The following is a 25,167-nucleotide window of genomic DNA, read 5'->3' as shown; positions in this document are numbered from 1 at the left end:
ACTATTGGAGGATGCTTCCTCGTTTTTTGTGCCAGCTCATGTCATTTTCTCATTGGTTGATATCATGATAATGTTTATCTTGATAGGGTTTTATTTGTATAGGGTTTAGGTGGCAAAATCTTGGCCCTTGATCTCCATTTGATCTCGGGCCTTCATTGTATTTGGGAGTGCTATATAAACCCCCACTCATTTCATTTGTAAATAATAGAAGAATAGAGAATAGATAATAGTTATAAGAGATAGATATTAGAGTTCAAGAGAGATAAGAAAAGGACTTGAAGAATTGTTGCTACTTTGCTTTTGGGTTAATAAAAGCATTGAAGTTATGGTGCTTCTATTCAATCCTTGAAGCTTCTTGCATGGTTTTTCATCTTCTCAAGTCAATCTTTGATATTAACTTAAGTATTTAGATTGAATGATGGAATGTTGCATATAATGTGAAATTCATAATCCATACCACTAGCCTCTTGCTGATTGTAAGTGTGCCATGCGTGGTCAACTGGAATTATTGAAAGTGCTTAAGTTCAATAGTTGTTTAATCATGGCTATGCATTCAATTGATGGTGTCTATTCTTAGTAGCGATTTTAAAATCTTTGAATGTCCTTAGAAGATTGCACTAGTTTTGGTGGAGTTATTCTTGCATGGCAATACTAAAACTAGTAGAGTTTCACTTGAATAGTCTTTCATCCATCCATTCTTAGGAATAGCTTAGCATCTCTCAACCCTTATCTTTTGCTATTTTTTAATAAACATCTAGTAGTAGTAGTAAAGAGCTTCGTTGAACATCATTCAAAGAAACCATTTCTTGAAGATTAAGCATTCATATTTTAAGAAGTTGCGTAAGGCCCCTTGGAGGAACAACAATCACAACAACCAACTGTGCTAATCCACACGCTGTGACCCGACATTTATGAACCTTGGAGTTGTCTCAAGTGATCCTTAAGCCAATCTTCAACATTTGAGTAACTTTGTTCAAGAGAGGATAAGATACTTTTGGGTATTTTATTTTGTGTTCGCATGTGTATGAAAAACACATCAACAACAAGGTGCAAGGTTTTTGACAAGTTATGAACTCTGTGAAAAGTGTCGATGAAGGTAGGCAAGAGAGCGCGGAACTAATTTGTTTAACTACATGATATTAATTCAAGAGTTATGTTTTAATTCCAAATGCTCATGAAGAGATAAAGGGAAGTGATAAAGACAAACAACTACCACCTTTTGCATGCATGTCAAAAGTATGGGCAAGACAAGTAAATTGTATGAAAGAAAATGTGATCTCATGAAACATAATGGTTCGATGATATGCACTTAATAGAATAGTTGAAAAGGGGTTTAATAATTTGCAAGCAAAGTGTATTTGGCAAGCAAAAAGCTAAATGCCACAACCTATGCCAATATCCTTCTATCTCGTGCAGAAAAATGAGCACTTAGAAAACCGGGTATGACCATTCGTCAAAGTGAAATTAAATGGAAATTCTTTTCATATATTTTAGTTGTAGTTGCTAGTGTCGTTGGTATACATGCATGCAAATTGTGGAGGCATAGGGAGTATGTGTGAACTATTTGTCAGAGTACATCTAAGTGATCTCATCTCATTGAATGAAAGGATGGCAAGATATTTATAACATAGATTTGTTGAAAAAGGCTTTAAGAAAGATTTTAGGCAAATGCAAATTGCATGTATAAAGTCATTTTCCAAAACCATGGATAGTGCAACAACCTTCATGCCAGTGGAAAGAAAGTTATGAAATGAGCTTGAGGTTTTAGTAAAAGTCGGATCTTTGTTAGATATTCTAGTTGGAAATGCTTGGCAAAAATGCATCAAGAAATGTGGTGTGAAGAAACGCTATGATTATGCGAAGTGTTTGTAGAATGTAGAAGTAGATACAAAATATTTGGAGCCATGCTAGAGCATAAAAGAAGATATGAAACTTGGAGGCATTGACAAAGTGAAGGGATTAGTTGACATAATGCATTGAAAATTTGTCTCCTTATGGAATGTAATTATTGCAAATTTGGACCTCCAATTATCAGAGACACCCACTTGTTGCTCATCTTTAACATTCCACTTTGAACTAGTGTTGAGGAGTTCTTTCCAAGCTTTGATTGATATGGCAAGGTTGTTGGTATCTTCATTCCAACAGATAAGAAGGTTGGAGAGTCTTTGAGGTTTGTGGAATCTATTGATGTTTGATTTGATTGTAGACAAAGTATCTCAATTGATTAACTTTGGTATCAGATGCAACTAAAGGAAGATTAATGAGCCAGTTTCGGTAAATGGTTAAAGCATATCTTTTCTAGATTGATAAAGAGCTCCATTTTATTCGCAATACTTCTCTACCATGGGACAAATTGGATCTTAATGGTATTGAACAAAAGTTTGGAGAATCTCTAAGGTTTAAAAGGGAAGGAGGATATAGATTCCCTAAAGAGGGCAAAGGTGGCCAAGGTAGTCAACTATAAGCCAATTATGCTGAAATCTTGTAAGTGGGAGTTTAAATGTTGTAATGTCGCATTTTATATGGCCTAGAAATATAATTAAATAGTTAAAATTATGTTTTAATTATTTAATAAGGTCATAAAAGTATTTAATTCTTAAGTTCCTAAGTGACCCCTTTTATGTCAATGGAAAATTGTAAGGGGGCCACTTTATTATTTCCTAGGCCAAAGTTAAAAATTAAAAAGAAAAGTAACTATAAAAAAGAGAGGGAAATATGAAGAGAGAGAAGTTGAAAAGGAGAATTTGAAGAGTTTCTCAGAAGGGATATAAAAGAGTAGTGAGAGGTTCATTTGACATATGTTGAGTTTATTCTTTTTCTTTGATTGAATTTCTTGTGGTTCTGGAGTTTGGAACTTGTTCCATCTCAGCCTGTGGAGGACGAAACCCCTCTTAGGAAGATCAGTTTTGGGGGTGCATGATTCCTTCCTAGCTGATAATTGGTGGTCACTCAGATTTTGCAACTGGATTTCAACAATTCAGATTTGGAAATTTGAGAAGTCTCATTTTGAGACAAAGTTGTATAAGCTTGAAGATATTTCTTGTTTGCATTAGACAACTTGTTGGAGATATTTCATTATTATTTAATATTACATCTGGTGTTAAAATGATATTAATATTGTGAGGATTTCAGGGCAGTGTTGATAATTTGTGGCAGCTCTTTATTTATTTTGGCATGCGTCCTTTTAAGCTTTGGCAATTTTAATGTGGGTATACTTGAGGACCGATTTAATAAAGTGACTAAAGCAATTATTATTATTGATATAAATCTTGGCTGGCAAATATTATATAAAGTCTTTGAGAATAGCTGTGGGACACCATTACAGGAGTTCATGGCACTTGAAGATTGGCATTTGTGAAATATATATCGTGGGTCTCTTTACTAGATGAGGAGCCATCTTTCTTGGGAATGGGCTTCTTTTTCTGTAACATGGGATATTCTTGAGAACTGTTTAGTGTGTTGTTGGCTGCTAGGTTTTTATAAAGGCATGAAGTCTTTGCTAAGGGCATGAATTTTTATTTGAAGATTTATATTTGGTCTTGGCATAAAGTTTTAGTTTTCTAAATCATGGGACTTCAAAGGAATGTGCAAGGTGGAAGCTTAACCTTCTAGATGTCCATCATAGAGGCTATGTTTCTTCAGTTTTCTTGAAGTCATGGTCATCTTTGAAATTACTTGTATCGATGGACGCTAGAGCTTTGAATAAATAATATAATTTTGAGCCTTTGTGGCATATATGTCTTGGCTACTTCATATTCTTGTTTCAGTGTAGGATTTGGGCTTGGTGCAACTTTTTATTTTGGCATGAACGCATATTCATTGACTGTATTTCTTGGTCAGGTGCAGCTGTTGCTCAATGCACGAAGCACGAACGCCTTTCAACTTAGCTTTGGGATCCCTTGACATGGGATGAAGCAAATTCTTGATGCGGATCTTCCTTTCTGGTGTGAAGTGGTCCTTACTGGTTGAGGATATTGTTGTGGAGAAAGCTGTTATAGGGGTCAAAAATGGTAGGCGTGGCATTTTGGGGTCCAAATGAGATGGATGATGCTGGTTTTTCTGCTGCTACCTAACGTGTGGCATATTCATTGAGTGTATATTTCATGGTCAGGCGCAGCTGTTGCTCAATGCACTAAGCATGAGCCCCTTTCAACTTAGCGTTGGGATCCCTTGACATGGGATGAAGCAAATTCGTGATGCGGATCTTCCTTTCTGGTGCGAAGTGGTTCTTACTGGTTGAGGATATTGTTGTGGAGAAAGCGGTTATAGGGATCAACAATGGAAGAAGGTGTGGCATGTGTTGAGTAAATTAGATTTATTTTGTTTACTCTAATTAAGTTTATTTAGGATAGCTTTATTTGTCACATGATGCAATCATTTAATATTGTTCATCTTAGCTATCTTAGGTGTCATTCTAGATAGAGATGAGTTAGTTTTATGCATTTAACTTTGTTATAAGGTAGCACTCTTAATTGTCGAGCCTCTTCCCTATATAAGCAAGCTTATTTATGCATTGTAACATATCGATTCATTGCAGGTTAATCTCAAGCTTTGCTCTTCGATCTCCATTGTTCTTCATTGCTCAAGTTGCAACATTCTTGTGTGTGGTTGGATAGTTTCTTAGTTGATCCATTGAAGTGTGCGCAGCTTCATGGGCTCATAATTTCTCCAACATGGTATTAAAGCTTTTACCACCGATTATCTCTGCTAGATTCGAGCCAAGTAACATGGCTCTCAAAATAGAAACCTTGCAATCTCTACCAGTGACCAACCACAAATGTTTTGGTCTCCAAGAGAGTCCATAGACCAAGATGTGTTTGTAATGGGCTGAAAAAGTTGATCGGTCAATGCGAGGGCTCTCTTGGAGACCAATGATTGTATTTTTGATGATAATTTGCCTCTTCATTGTTCAGAGCAAACAACCCATGTTCGTGAGCCTTTGGAGTTTTTTGACACTTTAGTCAAGGTTGCTTCGGAGGTTCTTGATTCTTCTTCAGAGATAGTTGATCCATCTTCACTCTCATTGACTTCTTCTCCAGAGTCACTGATTGAGACTTTCATCATTCTTGACCTGAAAGACCCACAACCAGTCTATATTGAATTTTTTGTGACTTTTAATGTTGCTGATTGGAGGTTTTATTAGAATATTTAATTATATTTTAGTCACCTATATTTAGTTCCTTGTTTAATGGTCATTTAGCTTTTTAGTTAATTAGCTTTTAAACTTTATTTAGCATTTAGCTTTTTCTTTTTAGTTAATAAAGCTTTTAAGCTTTATTTAGCGTTTAGCTTTTTAGTAGTTCACTTTAAACGACTTGTTCTTAATTTAGAACGTCGTCTTGTAACCTCTATATATACGTGTGTATATTGTTCAATGTAATCATCCGATTATTGAATCATTCATTCAATTTATTTTTCATGGTATCAGAGCGGGTCAATGGGATTCTTTAAAGTTTGGCGAATTTTTTAATAAAAATTCATGGCCTTCTTTCTGGAATATTTTCCAGATTTTTTTTATTGCTTTTTTATTAAAAAACGATTTTGCTTTTTAGAAGGCTTTTTAAGGGTTTCTGGTTCGTGGGCGAATTTTTTTGTGCTGGGCAGTAGTTCATGTTTTTTTAAGCATTCTGGATATTTTCGGGCTGCAACCTTGAGTTTTTTTTTGTAGATTGAAAATTTTCCTAGGGTTTCTGCAATTTTCGACTAGGGTTTTGACCCTTCAGTTCAAGTCGAATTTTTGTTTTTCTTGCAAATTCTTGGTGGGATTTTCGAGACCTCAACTTGGTCTTCGTCATATTTTTTTGGTGCATTGTTTTCCGTGCCTCAATTTTTGAGCCGTCGGATCTGCATTTTGTTTTCAGATTCTTGGTGGGTTTTTTGAGAGCTTTTTTGGGTTGGTCTCAGATTTTTCCGGGTGCCTCGTTTTCTGTGCCTCGAATTTTGTGCCAGCAAATTTTCCTTGGAATTTAAAAACAGTTCACAATTTCTGCTATTTCTGTGGACGTTGGGATTTTTGCTGTTTTTTGGGCATCATTTATGCTGTTTTAAGTGTGCAGAAAATTTTAATTTCTGGGTTTCTTCCAAACCTTGAAATTTGCGCCTTGGAATTTGTGCCAGAATTCTCTCCCAGGGTTTCAGATTTTTTTGTGCAGCTACTTCTATTCTGATTTTTGAATCAGATTTTTCTGTCTCATGCTTTCACTAGGTTGACCTCGTTCAACCTCCATTTTTGTGATGGCATCTTTGACTAACATCATGTTGGAACACAGATAGAAGTTCAACAACTGTCACAACACCTGGAAACAGTGCATGTTCACGATATCTGAATATCGTTGCCTTGATCATATTGATTTAGGCCAGACTTCGTCTTACAGGTCCCAAGGTTTTCACGATTTTTTCCTGAAAAATTGTTTGTCGGTTTTTTGATTTTTTTCACAAAAAAATCATGGGAGGGTTTTCACGATTTTTTTCTCAAAAATTGTTCGTAGGGTTTATAATTTTCCCTTAAAAATTATCTCATTTGTAATCTGCGATATTCGCGTAAGATTTTAGTTATCTCGGTTTTATCGTTTTTTCCCACAAAAACGATGATTTGTAACCTCAGATTTCTTGGTTTTTCGATTTGCTCCTCAAAATCGTAAATTCTCTTTTCAAGGGTTCCCATTTCAGGGTTTGACGGTTTTTTCCTCAAAAATCGTGCTTTGTTGCAGTTAGTTTGGGTCGCACTTGCCAGGGCGAACATCTGCAACCGTGGTATCTTGCAGTCAGTTTTGGAGTTGGTACTCTACTGCAAAAGGGTTTGCTGATTTTTTCCTCAAAATCATTGTTTCAGGCTTCAGTAATTCGTGTGTGCCAGATCTCTAATTCACGTGTGAAGGCTACATTAGCTTGGATGGCTTTTGGTATTCTTGGTCATTAACACTTTTCAAATCCAGGGAGGGTCTCCACCACAGCAGAGTGTTCTTTTCATTTGTGATCAAAAGACCTGTAGTGTCTTCTGTAGGGTAGTTAGTAGATAGAATGACCATTAAGGGAGGGTATTAGAATATTTAATTATATTTTAGTCACCTATATTTAGTTCCTTGTTTAATGGTCATTTAGCTTTTTAGTTAATTAGCTTTTAAGCTTTATTTAGCATTTAGCTTTTCTTTTTAGTTAATAAAGCTTTTAAGCTTTATTTAGCATTTAGCTTTTTCTTTTTAGTTAATAAAGCTTTTAAGCTTTATTTAGCGTTTAGCTTTTTAGTAGTTCACTTTAAACGACTTGTTCTTAATTTAGAACGTCGTCTTGTAACCTCTATATATACGTGTGTATATCGTTCAATGTAATTATCCGATTATTGAATCATTCATTCAATTTATTTTTCAGGTTTTAGGATAGTTTATCAGAGGTTTTGCTTGAGTTTTGATGCCAATGATTGCATAAGGTTTAAACATGGAAGTATGCCAATGAAACAACACTTTTGAACCCAAAATGCAAAGATATAAATGACTGATAATTAAATTCTGAATACTAATTTTCTGGAACAGCAAGACAATAATTTTCAGAATTAAGAGAATTAGTTCACCACAACAATTATTTGCATACCAAGAGTCCAATGCTCAACCAGGAGAGGATTTTATTGTTATGCCCCACGCTTGGTGTCCTGGCAAGATTATTTAGTTTACTGAAGGAACAATAATGTGAATCAGAATTGACTTCTGTAGCCTGCTCAGATCACCAAGTCACTGTTAGAGGGTGCTGATTATGAAGTCTGCTCGAATGCCAAACCCTTTCTTGATTGGTATGGCCAAGTTGTGCAACTTGGAGCTAGCTAGATGCTACGGCTAGCTAAGGAGTTGGTATGACTGGCTCTAGGAATGATGCGGCTGTCTTGAGGTAATTCTAAACCCTCAAATCTGCAATATAATATCTGTTACTTACTGAAATTAATGTCTTTTGAAGCACAAATAGAAACCCTGTATAGATTTCCCTCAATTGTGATTTGGGGTTTCGTCCACTTCACTTGCCTCGAGGGATTTTTTCGTTCCCAGAAGTCCGATCTGCTGCTGAAATTCATCTCCAGAGCTCAGATCCTAATCTACTGATGTAAAAATGAAATGTAAGATGCCTAAATGAAGACACCTCTTGTTACTCTATTGCCTCCTTACCCTAATCATAACATTTAGGGTTCTCTTTGCTTTATTTTAATGAGTTTATTAAAATAAACTTCCTCTTAGCAAGTTCGACCCCTTTGAGGGTCTTACTCATCATTGAGATAGAACACCTTTTTAAAACAACATTATGTTGCCTAGGGGTGCGTGCCATGGGGGTACTTTGAAAATGTTTTAATTTAACTTTATAACTTCACCTTATAAAGTCACTGTTGTCATTTTATGACACCCTTGGTCCATCAGTAAGAACCGATTAGAGATACGATCCATGGACCAATGTTGCCCTAGTTGATCAAGGAGAAAGCAGAAGAATCATGAAGTGTGAGGTGTTTCTTGCCCGAAGGAAGTTCCTCCCTTAGCCTTTTCTTCCTTCCTCGAAATTCCAGAACCCCGAGGTTCCGAAGTTCCTTCTCTTTGCCTTCTCTCGCTTTTCCTTCTCTGGAACTCCGGTATCCTGAGGTTCCGAAGTTCCCTCTTTGTTTTCTTCTTTCTTGGAACTCCGAAACCCTGAGGTTTCGAAGTTCCTTCCCTTTGTTGCCTCTCCTTTCTTTTCCCAGAACTTTGGAAACTCGAGTTTGGGTTTCCGAAGTTCCTCGCTTTCTTTCCCCTCCTCTTCTGTTCCTCGAAACTTCGAAACCCCAAGGTTCCGAAGTTCCTTTCTCTTCTTCTTCCCTTTCCCGGAACTTCGGAACCCTGAGGTTTTGAAGTTCCTTTCCCTTGCCTTCTCCGGAACCCCAGAACCCTGAGGTTCTGAAGTTCCTTCCTAGCCTTTCTTCCTTCCTTTCTCTGGAACTTCGGAACCTCAAGGTTTTGAAGTTCCTTCCTTAGCCCTTTTTTCAGTTCCCTGGAATTTTGGAACTCCGATGTTCCGAAGTTCCCTGCTACTCTCCTTTCTCCTTCCCGGAACCTCAGAACCTCGAGGTTTCGAAGTTCTTTCCTTGTCTTCCCCAATTTGGGAACCCGTGTTTCCGAAGTCCCCGGACTTCTTTCCGGCTGGCAACACTTCCGGATGGCATGATCAACACTCAAAGCTTTAAATGCTCCGACAACTTTGGTGACTTATGCACCTTCTTTTGTGGAGCCACAGGGGTGCATTTAATGTTTTTGGCAGGATTTCCATTAGGAGAGTTACGGGGCCATGCTTGTTGTGGTGACTTGTGTCATGTGTGCATACTCTGACTTTGGAAGGTCAGTCAATCCACCCTTCTCAGGGTTGCCTTTTCAGGGTATGGCTAGGTTGCTTGCATACACAGAAGTCAAGTGCATGCACTTCCCTGCACTCCCAGATTGACATATAGGGGTCTAGATCACTCTTGTAACAATATTTCTATATAAAGGCTATTAAGCCTCATTGTAAAGGGTTCTCTCCTTGCTGGCTTGAGCTATTCTATGCTCTTTCACTTCTCTTGTATTTATCTTACATTTGTTGCAATTGTAAGTTTGGCCATTGGCCTTGCAATGAATTGAAATCACCATTCTTGCCTCCCTTCAAACTTATGTATGCTGTGTATGGTTCCTTACCTTCATCACAGGTGTATGTTTTTTGGGTCTTCTCTCATATATGCTGTGTTAACTTATTTCTGAGTTTGACTTGTGGGAAGCCTTCTCCCCTCTTGACATTCATCGAATTCTAACCTCCATACATACATTGGGGTCACTCATGCAACTGAAGTTTGTGCATCTCCTGGGTATTTTAGTTGGTTCTTTGTGTCATTTTGGGTAGGGAGAGGAACAATCTCTTCTTGGGGCATCACCTCCTTTTTTTTCAAGCAATTCTCTCTTCCCTTTACCTCTGCAAGTTGTTAGGATAGACTTAGGAGTAAGTTTTGAAGTGTTAAGTTGGTTCAACACCTGCACCTGGATTGAGAAGGAAGCCGGCCTTTTCCGGAGATTCAACCCCCTTGTGCAAGCTCCCATACTTTGGGGTTGTTTCCATGTTTCACAAGGTTGTTGAGTTGATAGCTCAACAAGGGTGCAAGCTTTTGTGATAAGTCACTTTAATTAATTTTCTATTTTTTTAGCAAAAAGTGACTTTATAATAAAATAACATTAAGTCTCCATAAAAAAAAGCCATCCTAGCGCAAATTGCCAAGTGTAAGACCCCACATGCGAGCATTGACATCTCCTATCCACTGGGTCTTCTTATGGAGATGGGTAATAGGCAAATCTCTGCATTTGAGTGATCATCTAGGAAAGAAGGGACATTACATGAGCAATGGGATTATCGTTGTCCTTCTCATTTGGCTGGAGGAAATATTTCAGTACATTTGTCTTTGCATCTTGCTCCATATCAGTTTTTACAAAGTTCCAACTTGCCACTTTCTTATATGTTTGGGTTTGTACCGGATTGGAGTATGGCATCATCATCTTTCATGGAGACGGAGACACATGAGCAGTTTTTAGAGACATAATCTTCATTCTTCATGCTTCCATCTTTCTTTGCATATCTAGAATGGGAAGCATCCCCGCATCTATATATGGTTTTGCTTCTTCCTAGGGGTAGACAAGTTGTTTGATAGCATTGGATCAAGTTTTGTCCTCAAACACATATCATTTTTGTAGGTGATTATTTATCACGGGGGGGCTACATAATCTCTCACTTTCCCTCTTATGGGGGGGCTGTTGATCAGTTCTCGTGATGGATGTAGTTCTGGGGGGGTATTGATGTGAAACCTCCATACATCACATGATCTATCACTTGTATATATCTTGCATATCTCTTTTTGGAGAGGAGTTTTGTCCCATGAGGTTTTCTCCTTTTCTCAATTTGTAAGAGATTAGTTGCATGATTAGTTGTGCATGGGTAACTATCATAGCGTAGTTGTCGGGACTCATATATTGCATCTTCATAATTAGTCTTGCATCATATGCATAATATTTTTGCTCCCTATGTTGCACTTTTGGGAGGGGGTGTTGGAGTAAATTAGATTTATTCTATTTACTCTAATTAAGTTTATTTAGGACAGCTTTATTTGTCACATGTCACAATCATTTAATATTGTTCATGTTAGTTATCTTATGTGTCATTCTAGATAGAGATGAGTTAATTTTATGCATTTAATTTTGTTATAGGGTAGTTGTACATACTCCTACCTACTCTCTCATCTCATTGAGCCACATGGTTGTACCTGCACTCTCAATTGTCTAGCCTCTTGCCTATATAAGCAAGCTCATTTGTGCATTGTAACATATCAATTCATAGCAATTCATTGCAGGTTAATCTCAAGCTTTGCTCTTTGATCTCCATTGTTCTTCATTGCTCAAGTTGCAACATTCTTGTGTGTGGTTGGATAGTTTCTTGGTTGATCCATTGAAGTGTGCGCAGTTTCTTGGTTTCATAATTTCTCCAACAGCATGTTGGGGTCCAAATGAGATGGATTGTGCGGGTTTTACTGATGCTACTTAATGTGTGTATTCTGTTGAATAAACAAGCATTCAAGGTGCAAGCTTATATTTTGTACTCTGCAAATATTTAAATTCTGTATTTCTGATATAGTTTTCTGAGCAACACTAATATTAGAATAAGTGAAATGGTTGATATATGCAATTCAGTTCGGATCTTTCTATCCTGAATGAATATCGTCTTGGTAATTTATTTGTTTGTTTAGTTCTGCTATTCTGAGTATTAGTGGCAAAACTGAAACTGCACAACAAATCATTATCAATCCCAGTCTGGATATTATTAATTCAGTTTGTATCATTAGCATTCTTATTTATTTAGTTCCCATGCATTTTCTAAAAAAATCTGATCAATATTCATATTGTCAAGACACCATCTGAAACTATTCACCAATTCAATATCATGTAACTGTTTGACAAAATTCCTTGAAGAGAAAAAGTGGAAATTCTGGGCAAGATCCTAAGGGGATATTACAAATGTTCACTTTTTTGTATACCTTGTGATTACTCAGATGAAGCTATTTCTAAATCATAGAGGAAAGAGAGAGATGTGAAGAAATTCTGAAATAATAGTATGAGAAGCTCCGAGGGGACATTATTTATATAGATAATATTTGCTAGCATTCTCTTTGCCTGTGCTTGAACCAGAACTTTAGAACAATGTATGGTTTCTCATCAAAATTACAAAGAGTTGGAAGGAGGCATGTTCTGCATGTTATGTTATTGTCATGGATGATAATTATTATAATAAACTAGAGGAACTGATAGATTTTGAGATTGACATGTTGGATTTGGTTTTTGGTCTTATTGGAATGTTTTGATTCGATTGCCAAATAATTGCTAAACCAAAACTTGATGGGATGAGACTTCCTTTATTTTCTACCACTAGAATTTTTTTTGTTGATAGATGCGTTCTTAAATTACATTAGTTATGGCAAATCAAATTACCTTAAATTGAGAATATTTTTGAAGGTGTATTCTCCACCGTCAATATATTGAGCTGGATGCTTTGGGACACCTGCCTTCTTTGGGTTTCTATACTTCATTATGTTTGGCATGCTTCCCAAGACAAACTAGATATCACCTTGCCATTGTTTGAATCTTGATGTTCTTTTCCCATGACTTGGTTATATCGACATTCAATGGAGAACTAGAACACTCTAGTGGTGAATCAAATAAGTATATGCAAACAGCCCAGTAAAGAAGAAAAGGACAAATTTTCTCTCTGCATGAGAATCATATGAGCATGGATAAGTTGTCATGGGGTTAATTTCATAAAGACTTATTGGAGAGAATGGTTGCAAGGTTGTAAACAGATTATGTAGATTGGTGTCAAATTTTGTTCAAGCAAGCTTAGGAGGGCTCTTGTAGATGTCAGTGTTTCCTGCTATAAATATCTAGATACTGCTGCCATTTAAAGGCATTGGAGCCCATTAGAAAAAGAGTAAAGAAGTTTCTTATTGATTGTGTTTAGGATAATTAATTATCAAGCAAGCACCTATGAATCACAAGAGTGGAGAGAGATTGAAACCTAATGGAGTTAGCAATAATTGCTCTTTAAGAAATCAATTGTTGGATTCCATTGGGAATCAGAATCTGAAGTCCACTAGTTGGAAGCCATCTGTCTTTTGAATTGGGGCTTATCGACTTAACTCATGCAGATTGTGATGACAACTCAATTATTCTAGACACAAAATGGGAGAATGACATCCTAGACCTTAACTCAAGCTTGTATTGTGAGCGTTTGGGAAGTCACTCCTGCATTTATTTTTAATATGAGAAACATATCTCTATGGGGCATGAAGAAGAATGTGTGTCAAGGTATGTGTTGACGTGTCTAAAGTCGCATTGCTGCAAACTCCATACGGCCAACACAGAATAGAATGAACTCGCTGAGTATCCTATCCTCTCTTGAGATAAGGAAATCCCTAATGCTGTTTTTTGTTTGATCAAAGGGGACGACCTCAAGGTTTTGATTGTCAGGTCTTGACTGCGGGATTACTCAGTGGTCGATGTGATTTGCTGGGAGCACAAGGGGACTTACGATTTGCAACAAGCTGGTCTGCTGTGATTCTTAGACTACAAAATAAAATTAGAAGGGAAGGGATAGGAGATCTAAAACTAACAACACGGGTATGCGGGTAGACAGGTTTAACATAACCAATTCCTGCTTAGCCAGAATAGCTCACAACCTTGCAGGAACGGTGCAATCTTCTAGGGGACTTGAAAGATTTTCAGACTGCAAACGCACGGCTAAGCACCCAATTCTGGCGTAGCTCAGACGGACACCTGCAATTGAACTAAGCACAATCGAAGGCTCAGGTTAACCATACAAATGGATACACAATCAGTATATCCTCAATGGTATGAGCCTGAATCTATCAAATACCTGCACACCCAAAACAGAAAGATCTATCTAAAATGCTGAAAGAAACCATGCAAACAGGATGAAAACAAGACAATAAACACCAAATCAATGTTTATATGTTGATTTCAGCTGCCTATTACAACAATTTCTGCAACATCTCTATGCTACTGCTAAGATCTAACCTATTCTACCTTCTAAAATCTAACTACAAAATTCTAACCAACTGTCTGACTATCTAACAAAAATCTCTAACCATCTAACCCTTTACAAAAGAAAGGCCTCTGCCTTTTATAGAATTTACAATATTGAATCGAAGGCTAGGATGGACTGCATCCAAGGGTCTTGATCTGCCTTCCAGAAACTAGCAGCCTTAACCCATGCCCATTAAATTCTCTCATCCATTCAACCACAATTTCAACTACTTGCCACTATTTGGCTTCAATTTGAGTCTATCCGGTAGTTGGACATAACTGTCCACAATTGACTTGTTTCCCCTTTCTTTCAAAATATCTGAGTGGGACCTACAAGCAGTTTTACAATAAAACAATTTCAGCTTTTTAGAAATTGAATTCCTGGAATTAAATCCAGCTGTGTGCTTTTTCTCGAGAAGGCATAAACTTGTAGCATTCAGAGTGTTCTTTGGTCTTTGGTCCGGAGGGTGGACTTCATCTTTGTTCAGCGGAACGGTTCCCAATGTTTGGTTGCTCTCGTGCTCCTGCAGTGCGTTCCCACATCTTTTTTCTTTTTTCCAGTCTTCAGCGCAAGGCCTTGATTGCGATCCTTCTTCGATTTGCATTTCAAGTCTTTCTCTTGGTTCTCTAATTACATCCTGCGACTTGCGAACGATCAATTTCATTTCAATAAATCAATTTGAAAAATTAATTAATTTAATTTAACAAATATTAAAATTTAACGGCTAGATGGTCATTTGAAAATTTCCCAAGTTTTAATGCTTTTACTCCTTCCGTGAATTTAGTTGTTCCTGGCAATTTCGGGCAAGAGGGGCGTTCGAAAAGTTTTTTAAAAAAAGTTCATACTTAGACGTTTTCGAAATTCGGCCTAAATGGCACTTCCGCAAACTTTAAGTTAACGCCTTACTATTTTATTTTCACATTTTCGGTGGGTTTGAGAGCAATTGCAAGGTTTTTAAAACTTTAACATTTTTGCCCCTTTATGGCGAATTTCGGGATTTTGGGCACTTTTGCAAACTTTAAAAACTTTGACATTTTCGCCCCTTTATGGTGAATTTCGGGATTTTGGGCACTTTTGCAAACTTTGAAAACTTTGACATTTTCACCCCTTTATGGTGAATTTTGGGATTTTGGGCACTTTTGCAAACTTTAAAAACTTTGACATTTTCACCCCTTTATGGTGAATTTCGGGATTTTGGGCACGTTTGCAAACTTTAAAAACTGACATTTTCACCCCTTTATGGTGAATTTCAGGATTTTGGGCACTTTTGCAAACTTTAATTTTTTTTGACATTTTCACCCCTTTATGGTGAATTTTGGGATTTTGGAGTGTTTTGCAGACTTCGGGATTTTGGAGTGTTTTGCCAATTTCGGACCTTTTAGGCCTTTTGCCAATTTCGGACCTTTTAGGCAGTTTGCAAACCTTTAAAAAAAACTTTACAAATTACCCATTAGTGGCGAATTTCACAAGACTTGGTCTTATTTCTCCCGCACAAGCAGACAAAATTTAGGGGGGTCCCCTGTCAACTGACGGGGTGTGTGTGCAATACGCACAACAGTATGTAGCATCTAATGTAGTAGACTCTGGACGTTGACATGAAAGCCAGCAAGATTGAGCATGATATTAGATTTGATCTTGGTTTTCTATCATCAATGCAATTCATGGACTTTTTGGAAATGAATATATAGCTCCAAGAATTGCAGATTCTTGAAGAATCTACTGATGAAAAGTTAGAGCTAACTGAAGGGAAGGCAAGACATTCAGTGCAGTTGATAAGTTCCATGAGAGGAAAAGATGGTCATTAAATACAATTGGAGAAGAGAACATGTCCCTGAAGGTTAAGTTGTTGATGAATGAATGATTCTTGGATTGGGAGAACACTCAGTGCCCACCTCAGCAAGATCAATTATTTGATCGTTTTTTCAAAATTTATAGGTTTCATGTTACCTTTTTTAAAAAATTGACTTATGTCACTTAGTGTAACCAAAAGTTAGAAAATGAGCCTTATTTGTAGAACAGTGATAAAAATTCTAACCAAATAAGGTTTATTTTTTTCAGAATCATTATGTCTTAAAAAGGCAGTTATCAGGGTAGGTATAGGAAAGAATCCTATAGATACAAGGCTATTTTGAAATGTAGAAGGGAGACTTTTAGAGGTGGAATGGGAAGAACTCTTTGAATTTTTTTTTTTATAGACTTTTGGTTTGATATTTTGTACAGAAGGGTTTCTGAGATTGTATAGTTTTACAAAGATAATTAAGAAAGCATTTGGATTGTATGTTCTGAATGTCATTTTGATTTATTATTATTGATTTTTTGTTTGTTAAATTTGGGATCCCTCTTTGTAATTATGGAAATCATTAGTCATTAATTCAAACAATCTATGAAATTGATGTAATGAAACACAATCCTGGTATCTTCGTCTGAATGTGTTGAAGCAACCTATCTCTTGGTATGTTGAAATTTGTTATCCTGCTTCCATCATCATTGTATCAAAACATACATTATAGTGAAACCCCCTTGTAATATGTTACCAAATGTGAAATCCCAATTGGCATTAATGTGTCTACCGGTAGAGTTTCTGTAATTCTTTTCTTTTAGCTTTTACCTTTTCCTTTATGTACTTTTAGGTTAAAAGTACACAAAAAGTACCAAAACCCCCCACAATATGAGGGAGCTGCCCCTCTCAAACATAGAGGAAAGTTGTCACCCCAATAACAACTTATCCAACTGTTGAAACATTGAAATCTGCAGTGACAAATCTGTTTACCGACATATGGCTATCTTGATTTTAAGTGTTGATTCTGTTCTTGATCTGGTGTATTGAGATCAATAACTATTCATCATAACATAGTAATTGTCTGCAAGGATTTAATGACATCTAAACTATCAAAAATACATATTTGATGGAATGGCTTCAACACTTTGATGACATAAGTACAAAAACTGTGATGGTGGTTCTATGGTCCTGAATTTTGATGTTAGTACTATCATATGGGAGCTGTATAAATGAATAGAATTTTGTCATCTATTTTTTGTTTTTTTCAATCATGTGAAATGATAAAATACGAAAACTCTTTATCAAAGCTTTAGCCACAGTTTGATACAATACTCTTATGTTTGTGAGAAGGGCAGATTTTATTTGATAGTTGCCTGTGATTATTAATGGTAATGTGTTTTGGACTGTTTGAAGACAGCAGTAAGTTTTGGTGGGCTGGTTATAAAGAGTCCTGGTTGATAATGTTGGTTTTCCAGCTAATCCTTTCCTCGGATTATTTAGCGGATGGAAGCTACTGTTCAAAATCCACACTATCTGGTTAAAAGTTATCTATGTTGTTAGACCATGTTTTTACTCTGTGTGTGTGTGTCTATATATATAAATATATATTTCAAACCGAACCAGACCCTTTTGGAAATCTCAAATTTGTGAAATATGCCCCCTCCTATTCGAATCTGGAATTATTTACGCAGTTGTGATAACATTTTAGAGAATCCTGGTCTTGCCTATAACAATCTGTTAAAAAAAGGATGAAAACAAATTGTAGATACTAGATATATATACTAATTTACTGATGAACATTCAGCCATTCCGTTATAGATCGTATCTACCACATGCCTGGTTATTTGAAATTTCTTTATATTGAGGATATCATGTACAATTGTTTTACTCTAATGGGTCAAGAAAGATACATAGGCCATTGTCCTGCTATAATAAACAATAAACATCTTCATGAATTACACTTTAAAGTTGGTACAGTTCGTGATGCATAATTACCTCAAATTTGTTTTTCTGTCAATGGAAAAGTTTGTACTTGCTTCAGGAAGGCCATTTCTTGTATTATATATAAACAGGATACAGGGGTAGCACCTATCATTCATATAAACAGATTATATTGTTTTTTCTTTCTGATGTCATATAGTTTTGATGAAATGCTAAGGATTGGAATTTGAGGTTCAGGTATATTGCTGCATTTCTTAAGGAACATGGAAAAGAGGTCTACCATGACGTTCGCTTAGCATATGTAGACACATTGAACAGGGTATGCTGTTATTTTTATGCCCTTTATGTTCTATAAACTTTTCACATAAAAACCATATTATTCCTCGCATTTATAAGAAGTCTCAAGATTTGAAAATAATTGCTCAAATTACAAATTTAATATTGAAAATTGGGTGATTTGGGTTTATAGGCATTATTTAAAACATCAATATCGGTTTCTTTGATGATGCTATTACACATACTCTCTAAGTTTATATATTAGCATAAACTTTCATGCATTCTCAGGGTATGGCTGTGTTTTACTCTCTAGTTGAATATTGGGAATTGTCTTCATGGGAGGTTCACTTAAAACTTGTAAAATGTTATTAACTTTTACCAATCCCTGTGTAGGTACTCAGTGCACATTTTCGTGCATACATACAAGCACTAGAGAAATTGCAGCTAGATATAGCATCTGCAAATGACTTGATTGGAATTGATACGAGGAGTACAAGCTTATTTTCTAGAGCAAGGGAGCCATTGAAGAACCGATCAGCTGTGTTTGCATTGGGTGACAGATTCAATATTCTTAAGGTGCTTCTTACATTGAAATTCTTTTCATTACAGTCTGTCACACTATAGTGCATTTTTTGTCTCCACTTGTATCTTTAGTGGTTTTCGTTAGTCAGTTTTAATATTCTCTCATCAGGATCTTATCTGCAATCATCTGTTTGGTTTGTGCTTTAATTGAGTTTCTATTTTCCTTCTATTATTGGTCTCACAGTTCACCCATGCCTTTCCTCTTGTAAACAATATCCTCGTTGCTGTTTGCTAGTGCCACAACCATGTGGCTTCAGAGAAATTTTGTTTCATATCTGTAATGTAACAATATCTTAGGCGAATTACATCTAGTTGAATATAGAATATTTCTACAGGAAATCGATCAGCCTGCATTGATCCCTCATATAGCTGAAGCAAGTGGAGCCAAATATCCATATGAAGTTCTTTTCCGAAGCCTGCACAAACTACTTATGGATACAGCTACTTCTGAGTATGAAAGTGCATTGGTTGAATTTTTGAGTTTTATCTGTCTGGAGCTTTTTATTCCAAAGGATGATATGTATTTTTGTTGTTTCACATATTATGCATATGTCTTTCCACAGGTATCTGTTCAGCTACAATTTCTTTGGAGAAGATGCAATTTTCTATGAAATATTTTCAGGTATAATTTGGAAGTCTCTTTACAGATCATTGTGTATGAATATACTCCTATCCTGACATCTTTCTGGAGAATGGGATTATCATAATACTTCAGTATGTGGTATTCAAGCTGTTAATCCCTTATGTTAAAGTGCAGTAGTTTTTTTATTCTTGTACTCATTATCTTGTCCTTTTCATGAAATCTGCAGGACCATTTGCAGTAATTGATGAGCATTTTAATGCTATTCTCCCCAATTTCTTTGATGCAATCGGACTTATGCTTATGATTCGTATAACACACCATCACCAGGTAATCATTTATTCTTGAAAAATCAATTGGTCCTAATTATATTAGAGTAGGTCAATGTGATAAATTATGATCATCACTCTTTGATTTGGTTTCATATGTCTACACAGTCAAATGCTTTCATGTTGAATACTTGAAGATGCTGTCTTGGATGATAAGAAAGTTCTTTCTAGGTTTTCCTTTCTTGAAGGGTTTAGACTAAATATACTTTCTTTTCTCTACATCATTAAGATATAACCATAGAAAGAATGAATGGAAAGAAATAAATTATATTAACGTTCATGAATGTTCAAAGATTAGATCAAAGACTCTAGAACTAATATCTGGTTCATTAGCAAAGGGTGACTCAATTCAATCTCCTTATGCTTTATGTGGGATTGAATGAGACCCAGTGGCTCCGAGTCAATCTGCCCAGGTGGTCTTTTTTCTGCTTAGCCTTATCGATCTCCATCCAGGTGGGATGGTGGGATTGAATCTCCTTAGCTTATGGTTTATGTGTGATTGAATGAGACCCAGTGGCTCCGAGTCAATGAAGTTGGTAGGAAAGTCCCAAGTGCTTGTCTAGACTCTAAACAAGGGTGTTGGCATTGCTTCGTTATAAGTATTATTTACCTTGAAGATATTATGGCCTTCTTTTACTGCTTATCACATGCTAAGAGCGATGAATTAATGTTATCGGGTATGGCATTGGGAGCCCGGGTGTGGGTCCTAGTGTGGCCTTGGGTTTGCCTAGGTTACGGTCCGGACTCGCGGTTTGAAATTCACAAACTTTGTGAGATGTTTCATTCAAAGAAGAAAATTTTGTAGTGTCGTTTGGATCTTGTGTGAGATCGATACAGTGATACTGAGTCGAAAAAGAAGTATCCCCCATGTATAAGAGTTGTTGGCTGATGATTTGGGTAAAGCTAGCAAAGATAAAATTACTGTTGTTGCCATTGGATTGGTGTGCAACGCAAATAAAGACTCGAAGAAGGCTTATCAAAGCCTCCATCAGACGAATCCTCTGGCTGCGATGGAAGAGAAAGCTTTGGCTTTCCAATAAAATTTATTCTTGAATTTTTGTTTTTATTTTTAGTTTTTGCTTTTTCTAATAAAGTTTAATGGTTTGGTATTTAGTATTTAGTTTTGTTTTTTATACAATATGTTAGAATCTTATATTTCAAACATATGAAGCTCATGTAGTTAGGAGTGATGGTGCCTCCAAGTGTCATCTCACTCCAAAGCAATCTTCAACTATCTCATTTGCACATTTCATATTCGGTGGTCTTTCAGGAGGGTAACCAATCACCTCATAATGTGAACTTAAATTACACCAGGCTGAAGACCACACTCCAACTCAAGTCTTGAATCTTCTCCCAGATCCCATACCTTGCTATTTTCACCAAGTGCAATGCTACAACCAGTTGTTGTTTCATCATCCAACTCAAAAATTGGATTGTCACATCTCATGTCAACACCCATCTCAAACAATGGGTTATCACTGGACACCAAAAATTGATTCTTCCAGTCATGTTCATGCAAGCATAGCAAATTGCTGCTATGATGAATATCAAATTCAGACCCATTGTCATACCTTTTAGCAGTTACTCCAAGGCTGTCCCAAGACTCATGTACCTCTTTATTACCATTTTCAATGACAAGCTGAGGATCCAATTCAACCAAGTCACTAGGCCTCTGCTCAAGATCAGCTTCATGCAATAATATGTCTGATTTGTTTTCAAGATTGTTCTTCTCAAATTCAACACCTTCAATGCCATCCTCATACATAAGTGCGTTGAAGTTAGAACAACACTATAGTCAAAAGGAAATTCATCCCAACAAGGCTCCTCTCCAAAGGCTCTGTTTGGACATCCAACCGGTACCCATCTAGACTAACATTAGTTGAATGAGACAAAGGTCCATCATCATTAGCTGTTTTGAAGACATCATGCTCTTCTTCTGAAGGTGTATAGTTGATCTCAACTATCCCAACACTAGTACTAAGAAGGTCATTAATCTCAGAAACATCACTGGATAATTCTGAACTTGAACCCAAGGTTGCTTATTGTTTTTTTCCATAATGCATAATCTCATCAACAATAGCTGCATGCATGTCAGATGAGTCATCATAGGAATCAATCATACACTCCTCATGAGGTGAGGCAATCTCTCCTTTCCAATGCTCTTCTATGAATTGCACGTCCTCGACCTGATCCACATACTCCAGTTGCTCCTCATTAACCAAGAAGTGTTTCAACTTCTCACTTTTTTGAATACACTGCTGAGCTGAAGAAAACTCTTGTTCTTGTTTATAAACATCCACCAACATAGATGAAATGGACTGAGAGATAGCATCACATTCGTCAAGGATTAGGACCATAATGGTTTGCATGCAAGAAGATATAGTTTCTCAATGATCCTTATAGAAGTTATGAAATATTGAAACATCTGAAGAATGAGATCATCACAAACTAAATCAATCAGAAGAAAACAGGATCTGGCTTTTTCTATCACTTCTAGGATCTTAACCCTCTTACCAAAAGAAGGGGTCCTGGCATCACCTAACCCATGAAAACTATCAGTGATCAGTTGTAGTATCTCCCTCATAATGTCATCATTGTAGGGTGCTCTCGGAGCTGCAACTCTCATAATTTCACTGAGACAATAAGTCACAACAAGTCTTACCTCTTTGTCAGGATGCCTCATGATCATTTGCTTAATTGAAAATGTCAAGGATGGCTCCGTTTCCCAAAGCATTTGCTTGCATTCAGATTGATTGATCACAGGCAAACCATCCTCTACTACCTCCAACATAGTAAACAAAAGCTCCTTTCGTTGATGTAGATACTCAGGATCCCCACCTGCAAAATAGAGCCTATCTCCAACATCCTCTTTTCTGTTTGACTGCATGATTTTAATCCTCGTTTCAAATTTTGCTTGAATTTTCTTGGACATTCCAGGAAACAATTTCATTTTGCTTTCCATGATTTGTTGTGCAACTCAAGTTCACTAAAAACTGATTCACACTTGTGCCAAATAACTCACAGCTCCACAGGTTGGCAAGTTCACAAGCTTTGATTGCCAACACGAACAGTTTGCTGATTGGTTTTGCTTCAGATTTTATTCACCATTAAAAAGAATTCATAGAACACATTGCATTGGAAAGATTGAATAAACCATATGAATTAAATAGCAAGTTCTCCATAGACTCTTCAAAGCACAATATATACAATCTGGAAATTGAATGCAATATAATGAGCAGACCTGGAACAATGACAATGATGAAAATTGCAATTCACAATATCTGAAAATACTCTCTTGGAATTTGTTCCTTGCTTCAACAAGATTACAATAAATCTTCTACCTGCTGGTCCTTGAGTTTCATCAACTGAAAGCTATCCTTGAACCCTTCCAAATACCCAAACAAAGTTTGCTACAACAGGTAAAGTTCTGAAATCATGAACATCAGCTTTGTCAAAGCTTCATATGACTGTCCCTTATACAGAAGGTTCTGAAAACTCCTTCAAATCATCCCCAGAAGACACCAAACTGCTCCCTTAATAGCTGTAACAATGAAAAATCGCGTATAAACCTGCAATAGTGGAGTTTAAACCTCTTTCACACCACTTTTTATTCCTTATAACCCCACATAGGCTGCTGAAGTTGGGCAATACCTCCCAAAGGGGCAACTTGTTGTGACCATTTCACACATCGCCCCATTGCAAATGGGGACCCCTGCTTTTTGCTTTCTAGGGTTTGTTCTTTAGGTCTTTTAGGGTTTTGTCTGTTAGCCTTTGCAAGATGAGTGCTGTCGGGGAGATCAATAGGATAGCAGGTCTTGCTGGAGTGATGTCCTGATCCTGAAATTTGGCTAAGTCTGAAAGTCTTGATCCTGAAATTTGGTTAAGTCTGGAATGTCCTGATCCTGAAATTTGACTAAGTCTGGAAACTGAAAAACCTCCAAAAAACTAGATTTTGCAATATGGCTCCTGGAGGTTTGAAACCACTCTCAAACATCCTGAAAGTATATATGGAATATAACTTAAAGTATAAGACTTCTTCTTTCTTATACTTAAATGTTATATTCCATAAAATTATCCTGACAGAGAGTTCAAAAAGTCAAATTTCGCTCCTGACCCTTGCTGGAGGTCCAAAGCGAATCTTGCTCCTGACCCTTGCTGAGGGTCCAGAGCACACCAAAAACACACCTTTTCCCTAAAATTTGACAAAGCTAAGTTTGCAAGTCAGTGAGGGGGCCTAGTTGAAATGTCTTGAAGAGATTTTGGAGGTTGAAAAATGCTAAATTTGAGCAAAACATGAAAAATCGCTCTTGACCCTCAGAGAGGGCCCACAGCGAAAAATCGCTCCTGACCCTCAGAGAGGGTCCAAGGCGAGATTTTGATTTACTTCATTTTGCAATGGAAAAGGACTAAGTTTTGAGCATGAAAGGGAAATGAATGACTTTCTCCACCCACCTGAAGAAGTTTTGGCTAGAAATGATGAAGGACCTTGTTGAAAACAAAAAAATCGCTCCTGACCCTCAGAGAGGGCCCACAGCGAGAAATCTTATAAGGGTCATTGCTAGCCTTATTTGGTCGATTTGAGATGTCGAAAGCATGGTGAAGGATAGAATGAGCATAATGAAGTATCCAGACTAGATCAAAGATGATGAATTGAAGGAGTTTTGCCCAGGAAAGGAAAAATCGCTCCTGACCCTCAGAGAGGGCCCACAGCGATTTTCTTTGTGTGCACATTTTTGGACCTTTCTTGGACATGAATTTTTATTCATAGCAAAGAACAAGACGATATCTCCCTCGGCAAAATGATTTTTAGATGAAAAGTGAAACATTTTGGTCTAGGTAGCAAAAATCGCTCCTGACCCTCAGAGAGGGTCCACAGTGAGATTTTCAAATATGCATTATTCTTGCAAGATCAAAGTGATTTTATGATTGGAGGGGATGAAGGAAAGCATGTTCTATCCGTTGAATATAATTTGGAGGATCAACACAAGGAGAAATCAACCCAAAATGAAAAAATCGCTCCTGACCCTCACTGAAGGCCCATAGCGAGAAATCGCTCCGGACCCTCAGAGAGGGCCCACAGCGAGAAACCTAAAATGGGAAATTTTCATCCAAGTTTGAGGAAAGCTAAGGTTAGGCATGGGTTTGAAACGATGTTTGAAAGGCCTTGAAGTGAAAAGAAATCGTTGAGAATCAATATTTTGAAGGCAATTACAAAAATCGCTCCGGACCCTCAGAGAGGGCCCATAGCGATTTTCCAAGTTTCTCTCCTTTGTTTGAACAATTGAGATAAAATCTTGCTTGGACAGGAGGAGAACATGATGTGTTATGCCTTGGAGGTGATTTGAAGATTAAAAGATGAAGGAATTTGCCTAAAACCAAAAAGTCGCTCCTGACCCTCACTGAAGGTCCAGAGCGAGATTTTCAAAAAATGCATGTTTTCTTCAAAATGGTGCTAAGGCAAGGTTAGGATAAGGAGAAGAGACCTCCAAAAGCATGATGAATATTATTTTGCCTTTGAAACTTGATGATTTTGGTCAGAAAATGAAAAATCGCTCCTGACCCTCAGA

The 25,167-nt window shown here is 37.0% G+C and overlaps 1 protein-coding gene across 2 annotated transcripts in view; it reads left to right on the top strand.

Moving 5' to 3' along the window:
• Window positions 1–25,167, top strand: part of LOC131072217 (vacuolar protein sorting-associated protein 52 A) — a 159,606-nt gene that overhangs the window by 90,969 nt on the left and 43,470 nt on the right. For both annotated transcript variants that reach the window (XM_058008311.2, XM_058008312.2), the window contains exons 10-14: window positions 18,071–18,152; window positions 18,503–18,685; window positions 19,027–19,142; window positions 19,255–19,313; window positions 19,501–19,601. In XM_058008311.2, the coding sequence (XP_057864294.2) occupies window positions 18,071–18,152; window positions 18,503–18,685; window positions 19,027–19,142; window positions 19,255–19,313; window positions 19,501–19,601 (541 nt within the window). The remainder of the gene's footprint in view (window positions 1–18,070; window positions 18,153–18,502; window positions 18,686–19,026; window positions 19,143–19,254; window positions 19,314–19,500; window positions 19,602–25,167) is intronic.

This window comes from Cryptomeria japonica, chromosome 6, assembly GCF_030272615.1.
Source record: "Cryptomeria japonica chromosome 6, Sugi_1.0, whole genome shotgun sequence".
In the NCBI taxonomy this organism is placed as follows: Eukaryota; Viridiplantae; Streptophyta; class Pinopsida; order Cupressales; family Cupressaceae; genus Cryptomeria; species Cryptomeria japonica.
Note: the sequence above shows the minus strand (reverse complement) of the source record. Positions and strands in the feature narration are given on the sequence as shown.